The sequence below is a fragment of the Diuraphis noxia genome, unplaced genomic scaffold (assembly GCF_037042655.1).
Source record: "Diuraphis noxia isolate RWA-SAM2 unplaced genomic scaffold, SU_Dnox_SAM2 contig0001, whole genome shotgun sequence".
NCBI lineage: Eukaryota > Metazoa > Arthropoda > Insecta > Hemiptera > Aphididae > Diuraphis > Diuraphis noxia.
In genome coordinates this window covers 35,726,953-35,752,116 of record NW_028301711.1, presented here as the reverse complement: position 1 = coordinate 35,752,116, position 25,164 = coordinate 35,726,953, and the positions used below count along the sequence as shown (strand labels likewise).

At 26.2% G+C, this 25,164-nt stretch overlaps 2 protein-coding genes across 7 annotated transcripts; one reads left to right on the top strand and one right to left on the bottom strand.

The window, feature by feature from the left end:
* Positions 1-1,140: 1,140 nt before the first annotated feature.
* On the top strand, positions 1,141-4,694 carry LOC107165148 (charged multivesicular body protein 4-like). The gene is made up of 5 exons (XM_015513247.2): positions 1,141-1,553; positions 1,622-1,799; positions 3,417-3,531; positions 4,469-4,601; positions 4,657-4,694. Exons 1-5 carry the CDS (start codon positions 1,358-1,360, stop codon positions 4,692-4,694), a joined length of 660 nt encoding a protein of 219 aa, XP_015368733.1. The 5' UTR covers positions 1,141-1,357.
* Positions 4,695-13,789: 9,095 nt separating this feature from the next.
* LOC107165159 (charged multivesicular body protein 4-like) lies at positions 13,790-25,164 on the bottom strand. Of its 6 annotated transcripts, none has more exons than XM_089216091.1 (7): positions 24,971-25,164; positions 24,695-24,914; positions 24,439-24,616; positions 23,000-23,114; positions 17,765-17,836; positions 14,531-14,675; positions 13,790-14,455 (listed from the first exon to the last, which is right to left on the bottom strand). In XM_089216091.1, exons 2-7 carry the CDS (start codon positions 24,888-24,890, stop codon positions 14,421-14,423), a joined length of 741 nt encoding a protein of 246 aa, XP_089072217.1. In that variant the 5' UTR covers positions 24,891-24,914; positions 24,971-25,164; the 3' UTR covers positions 13,790-14,420. The 6 variants fall into 6 exon arrangements, 3 of the variants coding, with proteins under 3 accessions (XP_089072217.1, XP_089072218.1, XP_015368744.1); XM_089216092.1 differs by having other exon boundaries at positions 17,783-17,836; XR_016189435.1 differs by lacking the exon at positions 13,790-14,455 and adding an exon at positions 17,537-17,692 and having other exon boundaries at positions 14,538-14,675.

Sequence of the window (25,164 nt, the reverse complement as noted above, 5' to 3'; positions counted from 1 at the left end):
GGTAGTTTATAATGGGTTCTTTCAAACAAATAAAAATATAAAATCATTAAAAAAGATTATGAGATAAAAAATAAAATGGAAATTATGTGTGGTATATATAATTATTTAAATTTAAATGAAAAGGATCAAAACTTACTCATAAAACAATGTGATAAAAAAATCCAAATCTTTTGGCCAAATATTTTCGGAGGAATTTAAAATTCAAAGCCTTTTTGAATTGAGTGTATTGGATATCTGCATAATTTATGCATTCAATTTATTTATTTTTATATGATTTTATACAGGTCATATTTTTTCTATTGTCTTATGGCTGTGTGTTTGTATTTTATACCTGTATATTTAGTAAGTGGGCCTCAATGTTTTTGTTTTACATAATTAGTAGGTAGTTCACACAACTATACAGTTTGGGAACCGCTGGTATAAACTATAAACCTTATATTACTTTACGAGCATGAGTTTATGGAAAGCATAATAATATAGAGGGCGCATTCGCTTAATAGTTTACTCAATATGAATGATAGATAATGTATTTGATAATTATTGGCTCTTTTTAAGCTGCCATTTTTCTTTTTATTGCAAAATATTTTATTAAGAAGGAGTTAGGTGTATGCAATAATCATGCATTTTACGCTTGGGAGTTCCACTATAATCATTCCAATATTAGTTAATTCGGATTCTACCAAAACTCACATAATAAATGAAAAAAAAAAATTCCCAAAAAGTCAATTTTGAGTCGCTATAATATGCAAATGTTTTAAATAACTTTACAATTGTCGCATGGTTTATTAATATTAAACAATAATATGAGAAGTATGATCGCCGCGCCGATCGGTAAGATCTGATTTTACCCAAATATTGCAAATATTGATCATAGAAATAATAATAATAACAATACAATTTTTTTTTAACGTTAATTGATATTTTAATCTCAGAAATACTTTTTTTTTTTTAATAGTGAATTTTAAATTTTTTCCACATAACTTATAAAATTAAGTTTAGACGTCTTTTTTAAAGTAGGTACAATCAAATTGAGCAAGTAACCTAACCTAACTTTTTGAAAAACCCATATTATATTATAAACCTTTAAAACATATATTTTAAAAAGGTTGGTACGACTGACATTAAACAGTATTGTTCATAAAGGTAACATCGCATCGTAATTTTTTGGTTTTTGCCGTATACTTTTAGACGGTACTTCCGGTTAAGACGTGGGTGTGGTAAGCCTGCAGTGAATAACCTGCTAAATTCCCTCCGAAACTGCATCCTCCCTCAGACTATCCATTAGTATAAACTCAACATAGTATATCACATGGTCTGATTGTCCTGCATTACACCTCAACTGTGGTTAACGATAAAAATGAATTTCTTCCGCAAGGTTTTTGGATGCAAGGAAAAAGATATAAAAAGGCCGTCACCTTCAACTGAAATAATTGATGCGTTGCAAAAATTACAATCTACTGAACAGTTATTAAGAGAAAAACGTGAAGTATTGGAAAAAAATATTAAAAAAGAGCAAGCTACGGTAAAAAAGAATGTCATAAAAAATAAGCAAGGTGACTAGTATACCTAGGTAATAATTTTTTGTTCAATTAACTTAATGTTTTTCAATTTTTTTTTTTAGTTGCATTGAATGCATTAAATCGTAAGAAATGTTATGAGCAGCAGTTATCCCGGAATGACAGTATGTTATCAACTGTTATAAAACAACAGTCATCCTTGGACATCGCAAACACGAAAGACATTGTGGTTGATGTATTGAGTTCAACTTCATCCGCTGTTAAAAAGGCTAAGCAAAATGTGTGAGTGAAATCCTCGTTATTATTTTGCTAATTATATTTATGTATGTTAGGCACCTAACCAAATTTCAGATTTACTTTCTGATAAGGTTTTGACTATATCAACTAGGTATAACAGCAAAATACTTGCTCATTTTATTTTAATTTTTATGCAATAAATATTACAAAATTCATAATATAAAAAATAGCAATAAAAAAAGCAATAAACATATTTTTTTAATTAATAGGTAAGGTACATACAGTTCATAATTTCTTTTTTTAATGTATAAAATAATTGAAAAATATTCTTGAAAATTTTTTGTTTATAATATCTTACTTTCAAACTCTTCATGATACTATTAGATTAATTATAATATAAGAAAATAAGAAAATGCCCGAAAAAAAATATTAAAGACATGTAAATTCTGATGCATCAATAATCTACTATGGAATATAATAATTTAGCACAGATTTGTTAGCCTGTATAAAGTTTTAACTGTTTATTTTATTATTCAATACTGCGGTCATTATAATTTTCTGTCATCTAACTATATTTAAAAATTTTAAACAGCTTACTTTTTTTATCTGTACAAATAAACAATGTATTTATTTAAATTTTATAATTAATGTGTATATGCACGTATACATTGATTAATTTAAAGTTTATGCAGAGATAGTTGAGGGGTAAATTTAATATTAAGACTATAGGTAGAATAAAAACTAAAAACTTAGTAACAATTTAATTAGGTATTTTAATACTTAAATAAAACATAAAAAACAAAAGGTCTGACTTGCTCTCAGAAAAATTATTCTTTTTCGTTTAATGTTTTCTATTTATTGAACACTACTTTGTTTGTGCATTTGTGCAGCTAACAGTAGGTACCTTAGAGTATCTACTGATAATTTTCTAGTAAAAGTATTAAATTGATCCATTTTATATTTAATTATGCCAAATTTCGTCACTCATCATGGTTGTAACTTATTAAAAGTAGCATTTGGTCGTTACATTTTATATGTTGCTATTATAGTATGGTAGGTAGTGATATTATAAAAGAATGTTATAATTTAAAAATGAATAAATAAGTGTTACATCCAGATTTGTTGATATAAGTCATAGGTACTAAAATTAAAAGTTAAATAACTAAAACATAGGTTAGTCATAGGACACATGCAGAAGTGAAAAATTGAAGAAATTGGGTCATGTTGTTTGTTATTACAACATATGACTCATTCTTACTCTAAAGCCGCACCAATATAGATGTGTTTCACATAAAAAATTGCTATTTACAATAAAATATAATCAGTGCAATTGATACATTTTATAAAAGTAACTATACAAAAACAAAGATAAAAAAAATAGGTACATGTAATATAGGTACCAAAAAAAAAAAAGCGTTTCAATAAATAATAGAACCCTACCTACAGAGGTTGTTAATTAGTTAATTTATTGAGATATCTACCACTTTATCTTTAAATGTCTAACTAAGTGATCTGCTAGGAAATCAATTTATTAGCCCTTACTCCTTAGTATTTCTTAATATAATTTCATTTACATATAGTTTTTAAATTAATGGTTATTCTAAAAATTAAAATAAATATTTAAGTAGCTTATTATATATATATATAAATTTCTTCTTACAGAAACATAGATGGTATTCATAATATGATTGATGATATAATAACTTCACAAGAATTTTCTCAAGAAATATCAGAAGCAATTTGTAATCCAACTAGATTAGAAACCGATGAAGATGAAGTAAGAAAAATTATTTTTGCTTGAAGTGCATACAATTATTTTGATAGCTCTGAATCTGAAACAAAAATATTATTTATCATATATTTGTTATATTCTCTGATGGATTTATCTGAAATTATTAATGCTAGTAATAATAATAATAATAATAATAATTTCCTTTTATAAAATGTATAATATATTTTAGAATTTTTACATCAAAAAGAAGAATCTTAAATTAAGTCTTCTACAGAAATAAGTGCTAATTTTGTTAGTAAATGCACAGTTGTATTTATTATCTGTTGTACTTAAATTTAAGACTTTGATAGATACTAGAGCTGAGCGTTGAATGTATTGGTTTTAAAATTATATGGTTCTTATGCTTGTATGTGTAATAAATAGCTGAAATAATGATTAAGTTTTCTATTTCTATATCTTTTTAGTTTGGAAAGTTAATCTATTGAAAAGTCCAATTTGAAAATTCTCCAAGAGTTTTCAATAGCGTCAGCCAACACAAAAAAAAAATTTTAAAATTATTGGTGATGGTTAATAACCATTATTATGGGGAATATAATGGAATATAATTTTGTAATATAGTTTTTATATACCATACAACTTTCAAAATATTTGAACTATTTCTGAACTATTTATTAACATTATGATTTTCAATTTTTTTTTTAGTTTTGTGTTTCTATAAAATAAATATTAATAATATGTTTTTGTTGGGTCAAAAACTTGAAAATTTAATGCATCTTTATTTAAATGCCATGTTCCTAATTTGTAAATGTATACTATGTAATGTTGTAATTATATTATATTCTATTGTAATTTAATATACCCCTCATTATGTTTATCTGCTTATTATATGTAGGTACAATACAGACTAAATTTGAAGTTTTTAAAATGTAGCTCTTGCAGGTAATACAGGTTCAATAAATAAATTGAATTATTATTTGTACAGGAAAAATTACAAAAGGAATTAGAAAATCTTAAATTAGCAAACGACGAACAAGTAATGAATATTGATCCACTGTTAACTACAAATTATCCAATGTTAGCTGTGCCCACATTTGTATCAAACGGACAAAAAAAAAGTATTATTATTATTGTATTATGTATTATTTATTTTAATTCAGCTTATTTTTTCAGAAAATATTACCAGACAAAAGAATTCCATGATGACATAAAATAGTTATTTTATAGATCTTCAAAATAATTTGTAATTAAGTATGTAAAAGATAATAGTTATTAGTCGGACATTTTGGCTTTAATTTAAACCTTTTTTGCTTGTAAACCTAGCTACAATACAAAATTAATTTTAGTTACTATATTAAGGAATACAGTCATAAAAATCTAAGCTAATGATATATTTTTATCTTATTAAAAAATGTGTTTCAACTAGTATTTTGTTCATAATATTACATAGATCAAAACTAATATAATTTTGTAATACCATAAAAGTATTTATATATATACAGAGTAGCATCAAGTGAGTATAAATATTTATATACTCATAATCAGATATCATTGCAGATGTGATAGATTCCAAAATAATAGTTTTAATTTGACAATTTTTTTTATGTGCACAATACATAGCATGTTTATGTTACACTGAATTAATGAAATTGCTGATTACATGAAATGGGCAGAAAAATTTCCGATTTCCTGAGGTCAGCACCACTGTGGCCAACAACATGAAATCGGTAAGACTATCCTGAAAAAATAGATAACACATAATTCAATGTAAATTAATGTGTTATATTTGTGATCTTACATAAAATACTGTAAATATAATAAAATCTAATTTAAATAATAAATAATGCGTACAAAAAATTAAAAGAAAAAATTGAAGGTCATGAAATTTTATTAATTTTTTTAGTTAAATATTTATATTTATAAATGTTGGCAACTACGGCCGTGGTGTCACGCCGAATAACACATCTCCTGCATGCACACTTCTAAAATGTGCAATTCATACGGCAGGTATCCTTGTCCGGTCCTAACTGACCCTAATCGAACTACTTCCCGTAAAGAATATTCATTTTTTGAATGTTGAACGTATGCAGTCATTAGGGAACAGTACTTTGTAGCAACCAAACTGTTATGCTCCAGCCATTTGCTCAGAATCCCTTCCTTCATCGTAATATAGGTACAATTTTCCATCTTTTTCTTCTATTATAACAGAAAGGTTTGCTGCATCTCCTCGCCCTTGATCCACCGACGGAATTGACTTAAAAAACATTGTCACCAACTTTTAAGGGAGGGAGAATGCCTTTGCCCCGGGTTATTGGTTACTTTACAAACACCCAGTATTGGTTTTTAATAGCTCAGCCATATTATGCGTACCCAATATTTGAAATAGAGACAATATTTGTCTATACAAATTATTTAATTATTTAATTCATAAAATTATTTCATCATGTTGTACGATATTACCATTGTTACAATTTGTATATTAAATGTTTAGCTTCCTAGTTTAGTAACCTACTTTTAAAATGCAATACACATTATATATAGGTACACTATATGTAATTATTTTATAATAATAATATTATATTTATTAGGTAACCTATTAAATACCTACTATTATAAAACATTACAAAATAACAAAGTATGATCACAACTTTGTGATACACGTCATACCTTTAGTATCAGAAACAAGAGTGGGAGTCTTCCTCAACTTTTCATTGGTGATATTATCCCGGTAAATTATGATAACATATTAGCCAATCAAACGACGAGGATTACTTCACCCTATTATGCTTAGACTGAATGAAATTCTGTTGATCATACCTTATTATTCCGTCATGTTATAGGTCAAAGATTATATCACGATATGCAGTAGCGTAACTAACAGCAAATATTTGGGGTAGCGAACACTTTTAAATACTTCACCTTCTCCAATAAGCATAATGAGTGATGAGTACCACTTATACGCATAATTTCCTCCTAAATTATTTTAAAATAATCATTATACTTATATAATATTATAATATTATACTTATCATTATAGTATTATACTATCATTATACAGTTTTATAACACGAAAATTCCGGTAAAACACGATTGCGTACGTACGATTTTTATCTGCAGCTTTGAAGCACTGTTGCCATTTGCTTTGAACTTATAGAACAGGGATTACTTCCATAATTTTTTTTTTTATTATTATTGAATAACTATTTTTTATTATATTATTTTAACATTTTATTATTTTATTTTGTATACTATATTATAACATAGGTATTTATCGAAAATTGAGATTTTTAAGTGGTACCATAACTTAAGTCATTTTTCCAAAATTAAAATTTTACTGATCAAAATTAAAAACATAAATTTGGCAACGATGCACAGTAAATCGTACGCAATCGTATTAACGTACGCAATCGTGTTTTCAAAAAGAAACATCGTACGCAATCGTGTGGTACCGCGAAAATTCACAAATAACGTATTTTTTTCTTGATAACTATTTAAAGATAAATAAATAGTAAATACACACTGACGCGGATTTTTTTTACTAAATTATATAAATAAGTTTGGGGTAGCAAAATGATACTCTTGCGACCCCATAAAAATGTTTGGGGTCACGACCGCTATCTCTCGCTAGTCGCTACCCCATAGTTACGCCACTGACAATATGGTTAAGGACTTATGGTCTGTCCATACGTTCGCCGATGATTTATTAAACTGCAACTTAGGTACACTGACAGATTTGTCGCAGTCACGTGGATACAATTTTTCTTCAGTATGTGTTCGTTGATTTAAATGAAAAATCTTCTACAAAAATCTACGGATAAGTCAGAAATCTGGATAACGAAAATACAATAGTGCCGCCATCCATTCTGCAAAATAAAATTACACAGTTTAAAAGTTTCTCGTCGTCTTGACGTCTATACTCGTATATTTTTCGTTATGAAAATACGTTTATTCAACGTTGATCATAATTTATTCATTGTTAAGTCGAAATATCTTTAATGATTATAATATGTACCCATATCCTACATATTATAATTATATTTTACGTTACCATAATAATAGTGGCAATGTTCACTGTTCCACACCCCACAGTGCCACTGTACTACTTGTGGACGGCGCGGCGGTATATATAACGTGACCATACGTCCCGCTTTGGGCGGGACAGACCCGCTTTCGAGATAAGTGCCCCGCTGTCCGCAAATAACCTAAAAATGTCCCACTTTCAAAAAAGTCGATTTGTAGTAGGTATTTATTCATCACATATTACAATCATACTATTATACCGTACCTATACAGTTTACAGTATATGTATACCTACATATTTTACATATACTGTGAAACACTAACACCCATAGTCCATAGATTTTTGGGAATCTATTATGATTAATATGTTGTCTGCGTTTTTCTGCTGTTATTTTTTATAGAAACAATTATTAATGTTTTTTTTTTTCAAAAAATGTACGCAAAATTATATGATTTTCTGAATAAAATATACAAGTTTCCCGCTTTAAAGAAAAAAAAAATATTGGTATCTAACCAGTGCAGTTATAACTATAGGGCCCCCAAATTTATTAGTTTGCATATTTGGCACTGCCAACTCTTTACGCTTTATTCAACGATCTAAATATTCAGATGGACCAGATGAATAGTTATGTATTTATAGTGTCTGATCAAGGGGCCAAAGTGGAGCTCTCGAATGTATGTAGGCCCCGGGACCTACGAGAAATCAGTGCAATTGCACCACTTCGTACCCTACGTGGGCGCCACTGTAATCTACCATAGTAATATATGTATAATAATATGATATAATAATCTATGTATCATGCACATTAAATGTACAATCCCGATAACGCCTATATAGTCAATTATTATTATTATATATACGTGTATCTTCCAAAAATATCTTTAGCGATAACGTTCGATTCGCGGTCTGTGATATTTTTATCCCATTTACGTACATATCAACTTGAGCGATTTGGTCGGCCAAGGGACAAATCCGACAGATAACCCTTTCGTGTATGGCCTGCTATTAAGTTATAAATATATTAAACTTTCCGTGGCCGATTGCTTAGCTGCCAGGACTCCCCCACACCTTAGCAAGTCCCGTCGGCCTTCGATCGCATCCGTCTGTACCTACTCTGCGTACAGTCGTACACTGTGACTGTGGTCTGTTCGACATTACTGTAATACTGTGTGATGTTTTAATGTTTAACATTATATTATAATACTGCAGTAATATAGATACACCATCACGACATTGTCTATACATTAAAGGACTATACAACAAAAAAATCCAATTTTTTTTTATTGTGTGAAAATATAGTGCTTAAAAAAAGGGGGGTTCATAAAATTGATTACAGATAAGTCTATAGTAGGTTTATACTACAATAAAACAACTTACATATTTGATATTATTTTTTTATATAGTACATTATAAATTATAATGTTAAATGTTTAATGGATTGTATTAAGTAATAGATTACACGAATTACGCGTTTTGAAAACCAACATATAGGACATAGGTAATATAATGTTCTCCTCAGGATAACGTTCACGAATTTTTTTGACCACACATGATGGAATAACAACTCTATTCCCTATAGTATAAAACAAACACAATAAAGAATAAAATAACTGGAAATATGGTATAATGACAACAATTATCAAAGAAGCTGAAAAAGAAATTTTACCACGACAATTTGATGTATAAAGAGAATGTAATACCAACATCCCAAAAATGTTATCAAATTTATCTAACACTTCGCCTTCCTTATGAAGTTATGAAGAATTAAAATCAAAGGGATATTAAAGATTTACCTAAAAATATAATCTAATTAGCTAAATTAACTATTATTATATATTATAATAATTAAATTACGTATAATATATGTATATTTGTTTGGATTAATATATTTTACTGTGGGGTTTTTTTTACATGTTTATTTTAGTTCTTAAACAAAAAATATTACAATAACACATTTTTTTAACAGTTAATTAAATTTTATTATAATTATAATTATTAATTAGGTATTTTATTTTAATACATACAGTCAATGTATAATTTTATTTAATATAATTTGTTTGCTATTTTATAAATTTTATTTTTTTATCTTTCCTATAAACTACCCTGAAACAAATTTTAATACTGTGAAAATAATATGATCATCTAAAGAAATTTATAACCTTTTTATAAATGTACTTTAGTAAGTATATGCTGTTAAATGTTAATGATTTCTTAGTAAACTACATAGGTGATCCATTGGTGCACAAGCCACAAATAAACAAGAAATATTGTTATAAATGTGAGTATTTAATTTTTACTTTAGAGTGTCATAGCACTGTTATAATTAGTGACTAGTCAGGCACGGCGCTAGAATTTTTTTCCTGGTTAGGTTAGAGGTTAGAAGTGGAACAGATACTTTTTGTGAATAATATAGGCTAGGATTTTTTCAAACAGTACAGCTTCACTCTATGTTTACTCAGATAACTGATTTCAGCTTGACTATTTTTAGGGATGGCTAAATCACCCGCCCCCGTCATTAGCTCCTTTCCTGGTAATAGTTAAAAATATAATACATAAAATGATTATTATTTCTTTGTATTTTCTTAAATAGAAACGATTTATTTTTATATTTATTTTGTATAAAGGGCGATTTTGTTATCGAAGAACACTCATTATGCATAAAAAATTATTTTTTTAATAAAAACGTTTGTTTTTTAACAACTTGAAACTATGTAAAAAAATTTTTTGAAAAAGTCAATACTTTTTTAAATAATGAGTGTTCTTCGATAATAAAATCACCATGTATATACAAAATAAATATGCCTAAGTACTCTTTCAAGCCAAGCTGCAATTTATCCAAGGGTTGTAGAGTAAAAAGATTATAACTTCCTGGCATTGATGAATATACATTTCCTTCTCTGCATCTTACGAAAATGTACATCCTACAAAAAAAGAAACTGAAATGATAACTCTCCCTCTTATCGATAGTCAGACTATTGTTCCTATAGGTACCTATTGTTTCTTCAGAAAATCTCAAAATCAAAATGTTATTGAAACTGAAAATAGTTCTACTTCTAACAATATTTTATCTGATCCATTGGTTTTTCAATTAAAGCTAGCTTTTTTCATTATATTATCAAGACTTCCAAGAAGCAATGCAACCAAATTATTGAAATCGGTAGATAGCTTACAATGTCTTTAGTCTCTTGTTATTGATTCAAAAACATTATTATCTACCCATTGGTCTGGCCTAATTGTTGATATAACCAATATTGGAGGTGGTAAATATATTAATTTTGGAATATCCCATGGATTAACACATATCTTAAAAAATGTTGCATCTGTTCAGAATCTATATGTACTAGAACTGTGGTTTAATATTGATGGTCTTCCTTTAGACAAAAGAGGAAAATCTTTTTGGCTCATATTATGCTCTTTTTTATAGAGTATAGTCTGGACAGCTGTAAAATGTAGGATGAAAAAAAAATACAAGTCAACTAAAATTGTATTACGAGTGGCACAACCACTGATTATGTTGTATAGGTCGAGAACCAATGGCTAACGGGTAGGGAAGCTGCAACGGGTCACGGTACACAGGGGCCACTTTTCGTATCGCGGACTATAGTTATTTTTTCATTTAATTACCTATGATATTGATTATTAAGTGATTAAAATTTGAATGTATTTTTATTTATTTTTATACTTTTATTTTATTATTATTGTGTTTATTATGTTGTATTGTTGTGTAATATAATATAGGTGAGGCCGTAGATAGTAATTTTCTATGGAGAGAGATATTACATACCTCTTTCATACTGCCTCTTCAAAGAATTTCCTGGTAACCACATAGTAAAATTCATTCAATGATTGGAATTAATTTGTTTAGGGCCTAAAACGAGACGTAGCTACAGTCCTGAATATAGGCGTCAAGCGAAATACTGTTTTTGGGAGTGTGACATTAGCCTCAATGAGTCGGATACTACTTAGGTACCTACACTACGTTTTTATGTTCTGAGGGCTATGCTTATAACAGTGAAAGATATATTTGGTTATCTTCCCCAAGTAGAACTGAACGAAATGTTTCTTATGCTATTTGCGGGATCAATTAGTTCATTTTTTTAAATCCCTGTAGGTACAAGATATTGTTGAAATAAAAATGAAAATGTTCAAGATCGCTCAATTTCCTTTAGTATTCGGTGCAATTGATTGCATGTGAGAATACAATCACCAAGAGGTAAATTTTCGGAACCATTTAGAAATCGTTAAAGGTAAAAAAAAAAAAATTAAATACAGTATATATTATACACAAATCACACATAAACGAAAAATTATAGGTACCTACGACATAATATTATACATCTGGAGATGGACTGTGACTATAAAAATCGGATCTGAGATTAATAATGAATATAAATGTATAGATTTTACAATAATTAAGTTTTTTTTATATATTTTATGTCTTTAGGAGCAGTAAAGATGCTTTAATATTCGGCATAGGGGTTTCTGATGTCAAATTGTATCTAATTGTCAGAAAAGAAATAATTAAAAATAGTTAATAATTTTCAAAATAATAATTACAAAATTAAAAACAGTAGCTAAAGACCAAGGGGTATGTGGTATAGTGTTAAAATAGTTTAGTCATTTCTAAGCTATTCATAAGCATTTCAAATATTAATTTATTATTTTTATTTTAGATATTTTTTGTTTGATAGGTACAAGTAAAAACAGTTTAATAAAAAATGTATTACCTAGTAATATAAAGTATAGAATATAAAGTACGATATCTCCTTAAAAATTAAGACTGGCATATTTTTGTACAGAATCTTTTTTCGTATGAGATTATTTATCATTAAATTCAAATAATTAAACATAAAATAATCAATTTAATTGATCATGTTTAATTATTAATTGTTACAACACCTAATTTTTATGAATCAATTAAAAGCATTGTATTGTACTGTTATCTAACTACTAGTTAGGTAGCAATAATAGAAACACCTGAAACCCTGTAATAATGGTCTAGTTTATACTAGACTCGCTACACTAAACCATCCACTACCTTAACTTTCAGTTAAATCAAATTTAGCTGAACATTGTAATAAAGGCCCTTACTATTATTGTGTTTTATATAATTTTGTAACATACTGTTAGCAATGGTTGACTTGGGGGGAAAGGGGGGACTGAGCACCTCAACTAATTTTTTGGATACCCTAGTACCCCTACTTCTTTTTTAGAGGGAAATGCATGGGACGGATTGTAATGTAAACTTAACTTACCTATTGTAACTAACCTTATTATAATTAAAATTAAATACAAAATTGTATTTGAAAATGTGAATTGTAATTTTATTGTATTAATATTTGATATCTAATTCTAATATGAAGTGAACCTTAAGTTACACGGTTACACCTAATAAATTATGATTTATATGTTATGATTCATTGATACATGTTTCTTAATAATTTATTATGCTTCTTAAAAGCGACCATAAAGAGTGGTGTGGGGCGACCCCCCCTCCACCATGGATATGTAAGTTTTATTAAAATTCTAGGGACACTACATTTTAAAAGTCTAGAGTACCTCTACTACTTTATTTCCAAGTCAACCACTGATTGTTAGTCATTAATCATTATTCTGGCATTATTCATTTAACTCAAGGTTGGATTTTGTATTTCATTGTAATATATAATCCAAGTCTTCATAACCATACCTACCTTAATATTGATTTCATCTACCATAATCCTATTCTACATTCCTTCTTACTACAGTTAAAATAGTTATCATGATTAGAGTACTATTCAAGAATAAAATTTTATTTAAAAATGAAAATAATTGTAGGATTTAATCACTATTAGATTATTTGTAATATCCATTGTGGTTGGTTAGGTACCTAAGTTAACTTAAGGCATAAAAAAAATGATGTTTTAATAATTTAGAATATAACATAATTAATTAATAAATTAGTACAAACAATATTTAATACCTTTTTAGATATATGAGTTCATAATTAAGTGGTAAAAAAATTATATTATAGATATGCATAGTATAGGTAATGTTAAAGATAGTATTGAAATAAAAACACTAGTTATTATTGTTATTAAAAAATTAAGTATTAAACATAAATTAATATTAATGAAATGTTATAAACAAAGAATATATTATGATAGTTTCTAATAATTTAATTTGACTATATTATTTTTATTATATCTATAAGAAATGTCGATATATTATGGACTGTTACGGATATTAATGATTTAACTTATAGACTAGGGTTTTTTTGGCATGAAAATAACTAAACATAAAAAATTATAATGTATGTATACTATAATTATGTTATTATCAAACATTCCAATAAAATTTAACATTACATAATATAGCCATTGTGAAGTTACCAAATGTAAAATTTTTTACAAGAAAGTTTTAAGGCACACAAATACTAAAAATGGCAAAGCATGCAAATTATACCATATATTTTCTATGAAGGTTAAAAGTGTTTAAGTTAAAGGGGGGGCTTATTTTCCTATAACAAACTCATTATTAAATAATAAATACATCATCTAAAACTATTTAGTACATGGATTTAATAATAAAAAAAAAAATACAATATGTGGATTAAATATAACTGAAAAAAATTATTAATTGATAAATTTAAAAAAAATGCTTTAATAAAAATACAAAATAAAACAGCAAAACATTTTTCAAAATCAAAAAAATTCTAAAATCATTTCATATTTAGTGATGACTGTATTGATAAAAGTCGTAACAAGTGAAAAAAAAATCAAAATTGTATTAAAGTATCAGGAGGTAAGCTTAATAGGCACATTTTTATATTAAAACAATGATAAGTTATTGAATTCTGAATATATTTTGAGTGGAGCATGTTTTATTTGACCAACCGCTATCATTTATCCATACTTAGTTTGAATAAATAACTCTTTCATTTCATTATGGAATTTTTCCGTTCAAATGTTTCTAAAAAAATTTCATTAAAATAAATAATACTTAATACTTAATATATTATTTTAAAATAACAATAAATTATAATACTTTTAATTTGTCCAACTTGTCCAAGAGGTTCAAATGTTGGCATAACTGGCAATGGATAATTTACTGCTAGAATCCGATCTATATTCATTACTTGTTTATCCAATTCTTCTAATTCAAGATTTTCTAATTCTTTTCGTGATTCCTCCTAAACAAATAATATTTTATTTTATCATGGTTACCAAGGAGTACATTTTCAAATACTTTATATTTAATCTCTATTATACTCATAATAACTAAATAGAGTTAATGTTGCATATCGTATTCAATTACAATAAACAATAATAACACAATATGCATTTGCAAATTACCACGATATACTACTAGGAAAAAAATTACTTTACAGGATCATCAATACTCACATTAATAAAAATAATCTCACTTTTAATATCATACCATGATGTATAAATGTATATTACAAGTAGAGATGTTACGAACCATAATATTTAAGGTCAAACCGGAACTATTAGATATTTGGTTCGGTTCGATTATTTGGAATTTCCAGTTCGGTTTTCAAACCGAACCGAACTGTACTCTGGGTGTTCGGTTCGGTTTGAAGATCGAACAGTTCGTAACATCTCTAATTACAAGACATCATCTAAAACAAATTACCGACCATGCATAGAAACTATAGAAACTATAATTTGCAACACAATCTACATACTCATAAATAGGTCTAAAAATATATAATTCATTGCACATTAACAATAATAACTCTTTCGAGGTTTATTAAAACAAAATTACTTGGCTACATCAAAAATCAATTATAGATTATTATGTATAACAATTTACAATCATATCTGTGACTATAATTAATGAAATAAAGGTTATAATATAATAACTATTAATAATTTTAGTGCTACAAGCATATTATTATACCACCTATCTAACTAGTTTAATAAATGTATAGATGTTGATATAACTTTATTAAAAATGTAAGTTGGATGGTATTCCACAAATATTTTATATGAGTTTCTGAAGTTAAAAATTTGATGAATTCACAAGAAAATAACGATTTCTCATTAAATAACTTTAGAATTTTTGTTGTAATTCAAAAAGAATAAATTGTAGAAACTTGAAACATTCTACTGTTATTTATATTTGTTAAATATATTTTAGTGTTGATGAATATTTTTTAAGCTTGGTCGATAAACTTGAAAGTGTAATACAAGTTTCCTTATAAATAATTCATACTGTAAATCAACAAAATCTGAAGAAATATATGTATATTTAAATTTTTTTTGTTATAAATTTGAAGTTCAAAAAATTTCAACATTCAAAAGAAGAACAGAGAATAACAATTTAGTTATTCAGTTGTAATTTAAAAATATTATTCATGATATCTTCAAACCTTTACTTATTATATAAAACAACATTTTCAAAATATTTAGATTCCTTCCCTAAGGGTCACTCCTTCTGAAATACATTAACTATAAATTATTCAAATTGGAGAATCACTCTGCAGTAAGGTAGATTTAGAGTCATAGTGTAGGTCATTCTATAATCAATGATTCACCTGTAATGAATAAGTAGAAATCAATTGGCTTTTTTTTTTAAGTCATCTTATTAAACCTCCTGTTTTAACTAATGTTAAAATTCCATTTGATTCTCTAAAAATGTATTATCAGACTTTAAATGATACCGAAAAAGTTCAGCAAACCCTAACTTAACATGATTTTTTGTAAATGGTTATCAGCTTATTGATCTTATATTAAAAAAATATTTTGTACTACTTATATGACATTTTTCCCAGGACATAAAAACATAAGCAATTTAAAAACTGGATTAGAAATATTTAATTCAAAAAATGTTTATGGTACTGTTAAATAACATGACCAATAAAAAACACATGGTTAAGCAGTTTCTACTTTACTTAAAGCTAACTTAAACAAAAATATAAAGAGTTGTATTAATATCAATTTAAGGGAAATTCATTCTGTTTGATATGACAGGTAGTGTAGTTGGTGTAGGGGTTATACCTCACCGACATATATTTTGGGAGCTGGAGAGGAGAGATTTGCCCTGACTAATAATAAATAAAACAGTCCAATGAAACTTTTGTCTATATTTAGCCGCTTTTAATGAATACTGAAAATATATTCCTAGTTATTTTTATTTACATAGGAGTTAGGACCATAAAATGTCTTGTCTTAGCATTTGAGAGGAACTAGTAAATATGTTGAATTATGGAATTTTAGTGAGGTATGTATTTGTGCCAATATGATTAACATGCAAGATGGTAATTATTTTGTAAAAAAATATATTATGTACATGAAAATTTGGTTGCGTGCGAAGCATGCTTTTTTTCTGGGCTAATTATAACATTTGATTGTTTTTTTGTTGACTGGTCCTTTTCAACCCAGTTTGAACTGATTATATCACACATTATTATTATTCGTTATAAACTTAGCCAGTCTTGATGTATTATGGAACTATGTGAATTATTTCCTAGTATAAAATATAAAAGCTGATAGTTAATCTAAATATTTTGAAAATGTAATTGTGTATTGAAAATATTTTAAATATAACTCCCAAGTCCCCTCTATTAATAATTTTTTGAATTAATAAGTATAACAACAAAAACTATAGGAGGAGAAATGATTTTTTTATAAATTATATCTGATATTATCGTAATTTAAACTTCTGAAGAAAATTATCCATATTTTATACAGTATTCTGTTATAATTTTATAAATAATAATTTATATTTGATTTCACAAAGTGAACCATATTATATTATTATGTTTCAAATTGTAATTGTATAATTGTTAGTTGTATATTATATATTATATATTATACTACAAGTACTATACATATATATTTATATATATATAAGCAAATTAGATACTTATATATTATGTACTTCCATAGTTACATATATATAATTACATATGCCAGTTACATACAAATGTAAAATTTTACACCAAAGCAGAGTGTACCTACATTTAGCATTCAACCCTTACCCAATGTACAACTAATATATTTTACTAACAACATCACATACACTTACCACTAACATACCCACCCATTCAAAAAAATTGAATAGTTGTCCCCATGATACTTAGATTTAATGCCATTGACTTTATAATATTGTATCTAAAGTTTTAACAGTCAGTATCGCCCACATATTGGTAATGTATACAAATAAACATAGTATTATATCAACCTATTTTAATGCAATTAAATAAAATTAGCTATACACTATGAAAATGTGTCAGTACCTATATAAATTAAGCACCTGATCAAAATATATTACTTGTTTATCCAATTCTTCAAATTCAAGATTTTTTAATTCCTTTTGTAACTCTTCCTATATAAATAATAATTAAATAAATTTATTAAACAGACAGCAATTGAATCATCTATTTATACTTCAATATTACCCTCTGTTTCTTATTCAACCAAATTTATAAACATTTTGAGATAGATGTTTTTATTTACACAATATCTCAATATGTGAATATATGAAAAAAAAACTTAAATTAAGCACAACCATGTGTTAACAAAATTAAAACAACATTTTTGGTTTAATTTAATTTTTATACTTTTAAATACTATAAAAGATAAATTAATTTAAGATTTTTTTTTTAATGTAAAAATTCTAAATAATAAGTATACTAAATATTCAAACAATAAAATGTCATAAACGTAACTGTTAAATTAACAAAAGACTGAGAAATCATATATTACCTTAAATTGTTTAAATTATATTATTATTTATTTTTAGAAAAAATCTAATTAATTTCGTGTTATACACTGTATATCCAAAATTATGATTTGATATAATTTTAGATATTGCACCTGTGTGTACCTATTGTTTCTTTAAACAACAGCAAATTTTTGTTCACTAGTTTTAATAGTGAGCGGTTAGTTTTGATATTTGAGTGAATCAACCTATTATAAAATTTAGATCTGGGTACCCATGTTGGATTTTATTAATATCATAATTTTAAAATTTAGTTTCAAAAATATTTTAACCATAGATATATTAAACAACTAAATAGCCGACTTTGTATACCATGCTATACAAATATATTATAAACCTGTGAAACTGGCCACCATATGTCAACAAGGGAATGTTTACATTTGAAATGTTATGATAAAAATGACATCAAATTTAGTATTCTCACCATTTCCACTTCTGATTTTTGTGATTTTTTATTTAAGTGTAATAAAAATTTTAATTTTTTAGTTTTTAAATCATTTGTATTGTTTTCATTTAATTTATAATATGCCAAATATAATATAATTATATTAATATAAGACTATGGTAGTGTCATGCTCTGCACATGGATGTGTGAACATAAGACAAAAAAAAATAAAAAAGATCATTTTTTAAGTAAGTACCTACGTCCGCTTTATAAGTACTTGTGTGAAAAAATCATAACCCGACAGTTTTATATTAAAACAAATAGTTTATATTTTTAGTTTTCCTTTGAAGGATAATATCTAAAACTTAGAATAGACAAGTTTGCCAAAAAGGATTCATTCCTCCAAAATGTATTGTTCTCTGTAGTGAACATTTTTCACCATCATATTTTAAAATTAGCCGAGGGCAAAATTACCGGTTATGTTTAAAAGATTTGGCGGTTCCATTTATTACACCTGGCCCAACATTTGAAGAAAAAATTCCAACACATTATAAACTTGAAATAGTTGAAACACATTTAAAAGTAAATGAAGATCTACTATTAGATATGAAAACTGTTATAAAAATGAATTTAACATCTCCAGTCAAAACGATTCCCTTACAAATATTGATACAATAATAGTGTTGTCTACTTCAGTGGCGTGATGAAGGACTATATTTGAGGCACATGCCTCAGTTTGAGGGGTGGTGGGTGTCCTCAAAGATCATCTAATGTGTTAAAAAAAGCATTATTATTTAAATGAATAAATATATTTTATCTTAAAAAAATGGTTTAATGTTTTTTGTGATGGGTGGAGTGGGTGGTTGGTCTGACAATATAACTATGCCTCATAACTTAATGAAGTTCACCACGCCACTGGGCTACTTCATTAAAAAAAACAATTATTAGTTCATTGTGTTGTCTAATCAAAAACTGTGAACGTAATACACAAAATACACCAAGAAAAATATAGCTAAGAAAAAAAATTAAATTATTAAAACAAAGCCTCGCAAGAAAAAAAAATAAAAACCTTGATGATCTATTGAAAAATCTACGATCAATGGAATTACTTGATGACCAATGTGGAAGTTTATTAAGTAATAAGTTAAATGGTATGACAAAAATTGTATTTCTTAATGAATTTAGAAATAAAGTTAGAAAATCTGTTGGCTGTCGCTATACCAATTAAAATAAGGAATTTTTTATAACTATTATTATCCTAAAACATATAACAGCTTTAATAGCTTTATAGTTTATTAGTAATATGGTTAGGTGTATTAGATATGAAATTATAATTTATATATACAATATATAGGACTTTTATGAACCTACCTAGTTGTAAATCTATTTGTGGTTGGATATTAAGTATAAATGGAAAACCAAGTTTTTAAAGAAGTATTTACTGATATTTAAATATAAATATAAATCCTGATTATAAACATTGTAGTCTTATGTTTTATTCCATGTCCATAAAAAATAAATATTATCGAATGAAAAATTACAGAAATTTGTGGGACAATGTGATTGTCAAAACAAAATAGATATTGGAAGTATTTATACTTCAGCCTCAGAAGTGTTGAAATGTATTAGTAGTTATTTTCTATAAAATAAAATCACAAAAGTATCTCAAGCTGAACTTACAAAATCAGCATTAACCCATGCTTATGATGCTGGTTTAAATGTTTGCAATTTTACATGTGATGGTGCTTATACTAGGGTGACTAATTATATTATAACTTAACTATATTTAAAATAATAAGATACAGGACAAAAATATAAAATAATATAATTAGTATTTATTATTATTATTTTTGATCTATAATCGGGTATATTTATTATATAGTAAATATTACACTTTTACGTTGCCAAAAACAATGAAATGCAACAATAATAAAATTATAGTAAAAACAAATATCCAAAATTACAATATATAGCTGAAAAGTAAAGACTTTTAAATTATTCTTTTTAATTATTTAGCACAAAAATATAGTAAAAAACGATTTTTTTATACATAATATATCAATATACAATACCAAAAATTATAAATAACAGTAATTAAAGCTAAGGAGGCATTAATATAGGACATACTTGAAATTAGGGGACAAAAAGCGTCCTGGAAGAAGTTTGTCAGAACAACAGGACACAAAGCTGAAATAAAGAATAATCCTATTTAAAACAGGACATATAGTCACCCTAGCTTATACTAATTTTTCTTGCTTAATGATATTAGGTTGTGAATTTGGCTTAAGTTATAATGACATAAAATGTTGATTTTAACACCCTAAGAAAAAAACAAAAATATTTTTCATTCCAGATACCTATCATATAATAAAACTTGCTTGTAATATACTAGCGAATAATTTTGTGTTAGAATCTGAAAAAGGCTTCATTTGATGGGACCATATAAAACGACTATTTAACTATCAAAAACAAGTAGTTTTAAAACTTGGTAATAAATTAAGTATGGCTTATATTGCTTGATTTAATAACAAGATGAAGATAAAATATGCAACGCAAACCCTTAACTCATTTACAGCTGATTTTTTGCGTACTTACTAAAAACGTATTTAATACATATTTTCTTAATTTTGAACATGTTGAAACCACAATAAAATATTCCCAAACAATAGACCGAAATTTTGTTTTTCTCGACTACAAAAGTAAATTTTTGAAAGGATTTTAGTCTCCTGTTTTCTCTAATAACATAATTAAACTTGGAGAAGTTATAAACTTATAGTGCCATTAATTAAATATATGTTTACTTAAAAATTCAATTTAAATGTTCAGTTTAAAAATTCCCTATTATATACTTCTAATAAAAAAAACTTTTATTTTAGGGTTTGCTATTGTAGTTAAGTCAGTTTTTCCTTATCCAAACAATTATTTTCACAAAATACAAATTTTAGTTATATACTTACATTACATATACATTTTCTCAGGACCACCTATAGTTACTTTTTGAACAGATTGGACGGCATTTCGCCTCAAATAATAATTCTAACGTTTTTTTCAATACAAACAGCAATCAAACAAATTTAAATGAAGAACTAAATTAAAAATTAGTCTAATTTTAATTGTTTTACTTTTGATTATGATCCAATTGGTTCCGCTTTGAATATAAGTGTAGTAAAATAAAAATAAATTGATTATGATAAGAAGTTTTTATAGATAAAATTAACGATATTGCTTTAAAAAAAGTGAAACTCCTTAATTATGTTAGTTCCAATTATTTATGTCAATTATAAGGTGTCAAACATAACATTCTATGTTGTATTGGTGGTTACATTGAGAAATATTAATTTAGATTGTTTCAGCTGTAGATACTAATTCCTAATAAAAAACCCCAATGAACATAGTCATTGCAAAAAAATTATTATTCTACATTTTTTATCTAAATATAGGGGTGGTCTTATTTCAGCTTCTAAATCAGTATTTCTAATAATTTTGAATGAAGAAAAAATATATTTTTATATCTTACTAACAACTTAAAATCTCTTCATGTTCCACAACTAGATGTAAAAATTAATAATTATTAAACATGCTTGTTATCAACATTTTTATATAAGAAAAAATATATTTCCAGAATTAAATTGTTACAATTTAACTCTTTTTGAATGACCATACAAATTAATATTAATCATTATAATAACAATAAAGTTCTTAAAAATAAGATTAAAATCATTTGGAGAAATGTTTTCTCTTGATATTATATTAAATTTAGTAAGCCAAAGATGCATGTTGACAAAACTTATTTTATTTTCAAATCAATGAAATTGTAATTGTTATTATAAAACATAGTAGATATAACTAAATTATCAATAACTTATTTTTACATTACTCTTTACTTTATTCTGTATATCTTTATTCTGTAAATAAAACATAATACTGAGATTTGTGTGTAAAAATAAATATGTTATTAATAAACCATGATAATATTATACTTTGTAATTTTAAATTTTAAGAAAATAACACCCAAAATTTACAAACATTAATTTAACAATTAATTATTTAATGAATTAACACTATTATCAACTAAAAAATTCTTATCATTATTAATGTTTTTTAAACATTGCACTTTTGGCATATGGCTACCTTTGCTTCATTCTTATTACTAAGTCTACTATCTAGTTACTTTATTTATCTGTGGTCTTGGCATACTTAAAAATAATAATACTGATAAAAACCAACATGGGGTCCAAACTTTTAATCTTAAATTTTATACCTAATAGGTCGATTTACTTTAATATCAAAACTATTAGCACACTATTAAAACTTTTAACAAAAATTCCCCATCTTGTTTGTAAGTAAGACAGAGACATCTTCTTAAAGCAATAGTATCTTACCTCATCATCTTCAATTTCCAATGTGGTTGAATTGCAAAAGGCTTCTGATATTTCTTGAGTTAGACAATGTGATTTTGCAATATCGTCAATCATATTTTGAATATCATCTATATTGCTGTAAAAATAAATAATGTCTTATTTTCTTTTTTTTACTTTTAGGCCAATTAAATGTTTATAACATGAAAAACAACCATTGAAATCATACTAAAAAAAAAAAACTGAGAGCTGATAAATAAATAAAATTAATAATTATAAAGATTTATTTAATTAATTTGATTATTAAAATAACATGTCTCCTATCAATAAGGTCTGTACACATGCTACAACTCCATTCCATGAGAGAAGTAAACAGTAAAGCGTGCCCTGACCAAAATGCAACCGATTTCGCTTATTTTCCACCTCTTTTCCATATTATTGATAACCTTTAGAGTCAGTCGTTAAATTTTGGCAATCCTTAGTGTAAATAGAACACCACCAACTGTCTTATTGTGGAAGATATGGTGCCACAGAACAGCTGCCATAATTTTTTTTCAGTCAAATCATTATTACTCACATTTATAACAATATTGGTAAAAAGTAATAACATATCTATTATTGATATAATAACTATGTAATTTGTGTTAGATTCAAACATTTAGAGCATAAGTAGCTGATCATTATTAATATTTTTATATAAGTTTATTACATAAGTATTTTAGATTCTTTTAAGAAATTACCTATTTATTAATTTAAACATATAAATAGTTAATATCATTCAGTATTGATTAAAACATAAATAAACCTAAATTTTAAATTCTTAAACTATTCAGCTACATATCAATTACAATGCTGATGATTAGGGTTAGGATGTTTATGACCTTACAAACACTAAAAAATGCATGCAAATATGCACAGTAAATATCAAAATATGCCCTTAAAAAAAATTAAACATGTCATTTTAAAATTTTATTTCTAATCTGAAATGTATTTTAAATTAATTTACAACTTTTTTTATAACTTTAAACTTAAATACAAATATATAAAAATATGATATTTTGAAATTAAAAATATAGGTAATTACAGTAAATTAATATTTAATTAAGTAAGTAATAAAGATAAGTTAATTATATACTACGGGTTTCATATTTTCTCATTTTCGTTAAATGTGAAACCGACTGTGCCTTATCTATGGGTTTTTATTGAGGTTTATATTGTATTTAAGGTATTTTTTGACAAAATATGTATTTATTTACTATTTTTGTGGCCAAATATGCATTTATTTACAATTTTTTTCAATATATGGATTTATTCATAAAAATCCCTAAATATGCAAAATAAAATTGAATGTATCTGATTCTATGTTGCACAAAACAAATTTATAACTTGGTCTGCGATGTGCACGACTAAAAGAAAAAATATGCAAAATTCATTAACATCCTAACCCTACTGATGATACTTACATATTTTGATTGGTCATTTTAACGGTGTTTAAAGTAGATTTCATTACATTGACTAATATTTTGTTTGTGTTAGCATTCTCTAAGGCCAGGCGTTGTTTTATGACTGTCAATAAAATTCCTTCAATCTGGGATGACTGTTTTTCGTAACAGTTTTTACGTTTCAATGCATTCAAGGCGACTTAAACAAAAAAACACAGTACATTAAAGAAATAATTATTAAGTATTTTTAATTTTAAGCACTCTATCCAATGTATACCTCGTTTATTACTGATGTTATTTTGTTTTATTATAGCCAACTCTTTTTTTATATTTGTATCCATTATTTCACGTCTAGCCATCAACAATTGTTCGGTGGATCGCAATTTATACAATACATCGACTTCATCCAATGGTCTAGTCGAAGATTCCTTTTCTTTTTTCTTTCTACCGAAAAACTTACGGAAGAAACTCATTTTACTGTCGGGCGCGACTAATTCCTGTAAATTGTAGCATTAGTATCAGTGTACTCTAATAGACGTGTGTATTTACTTACAAACAAATAGAATACACGCAAAAAGATTGGGCTTCAATGACTTTTATTCATTAATTTATAAAACATTCTGAAATTTGAACCATCAACAACGATTTCAAAAAACGTGTTTTAACTATTTTACATCAACAAAAATAACAATGGCGAGTCTTGTAGAGACTTCTAGAAAATGAGTCTTCTAGAGAGAATCCATCTAA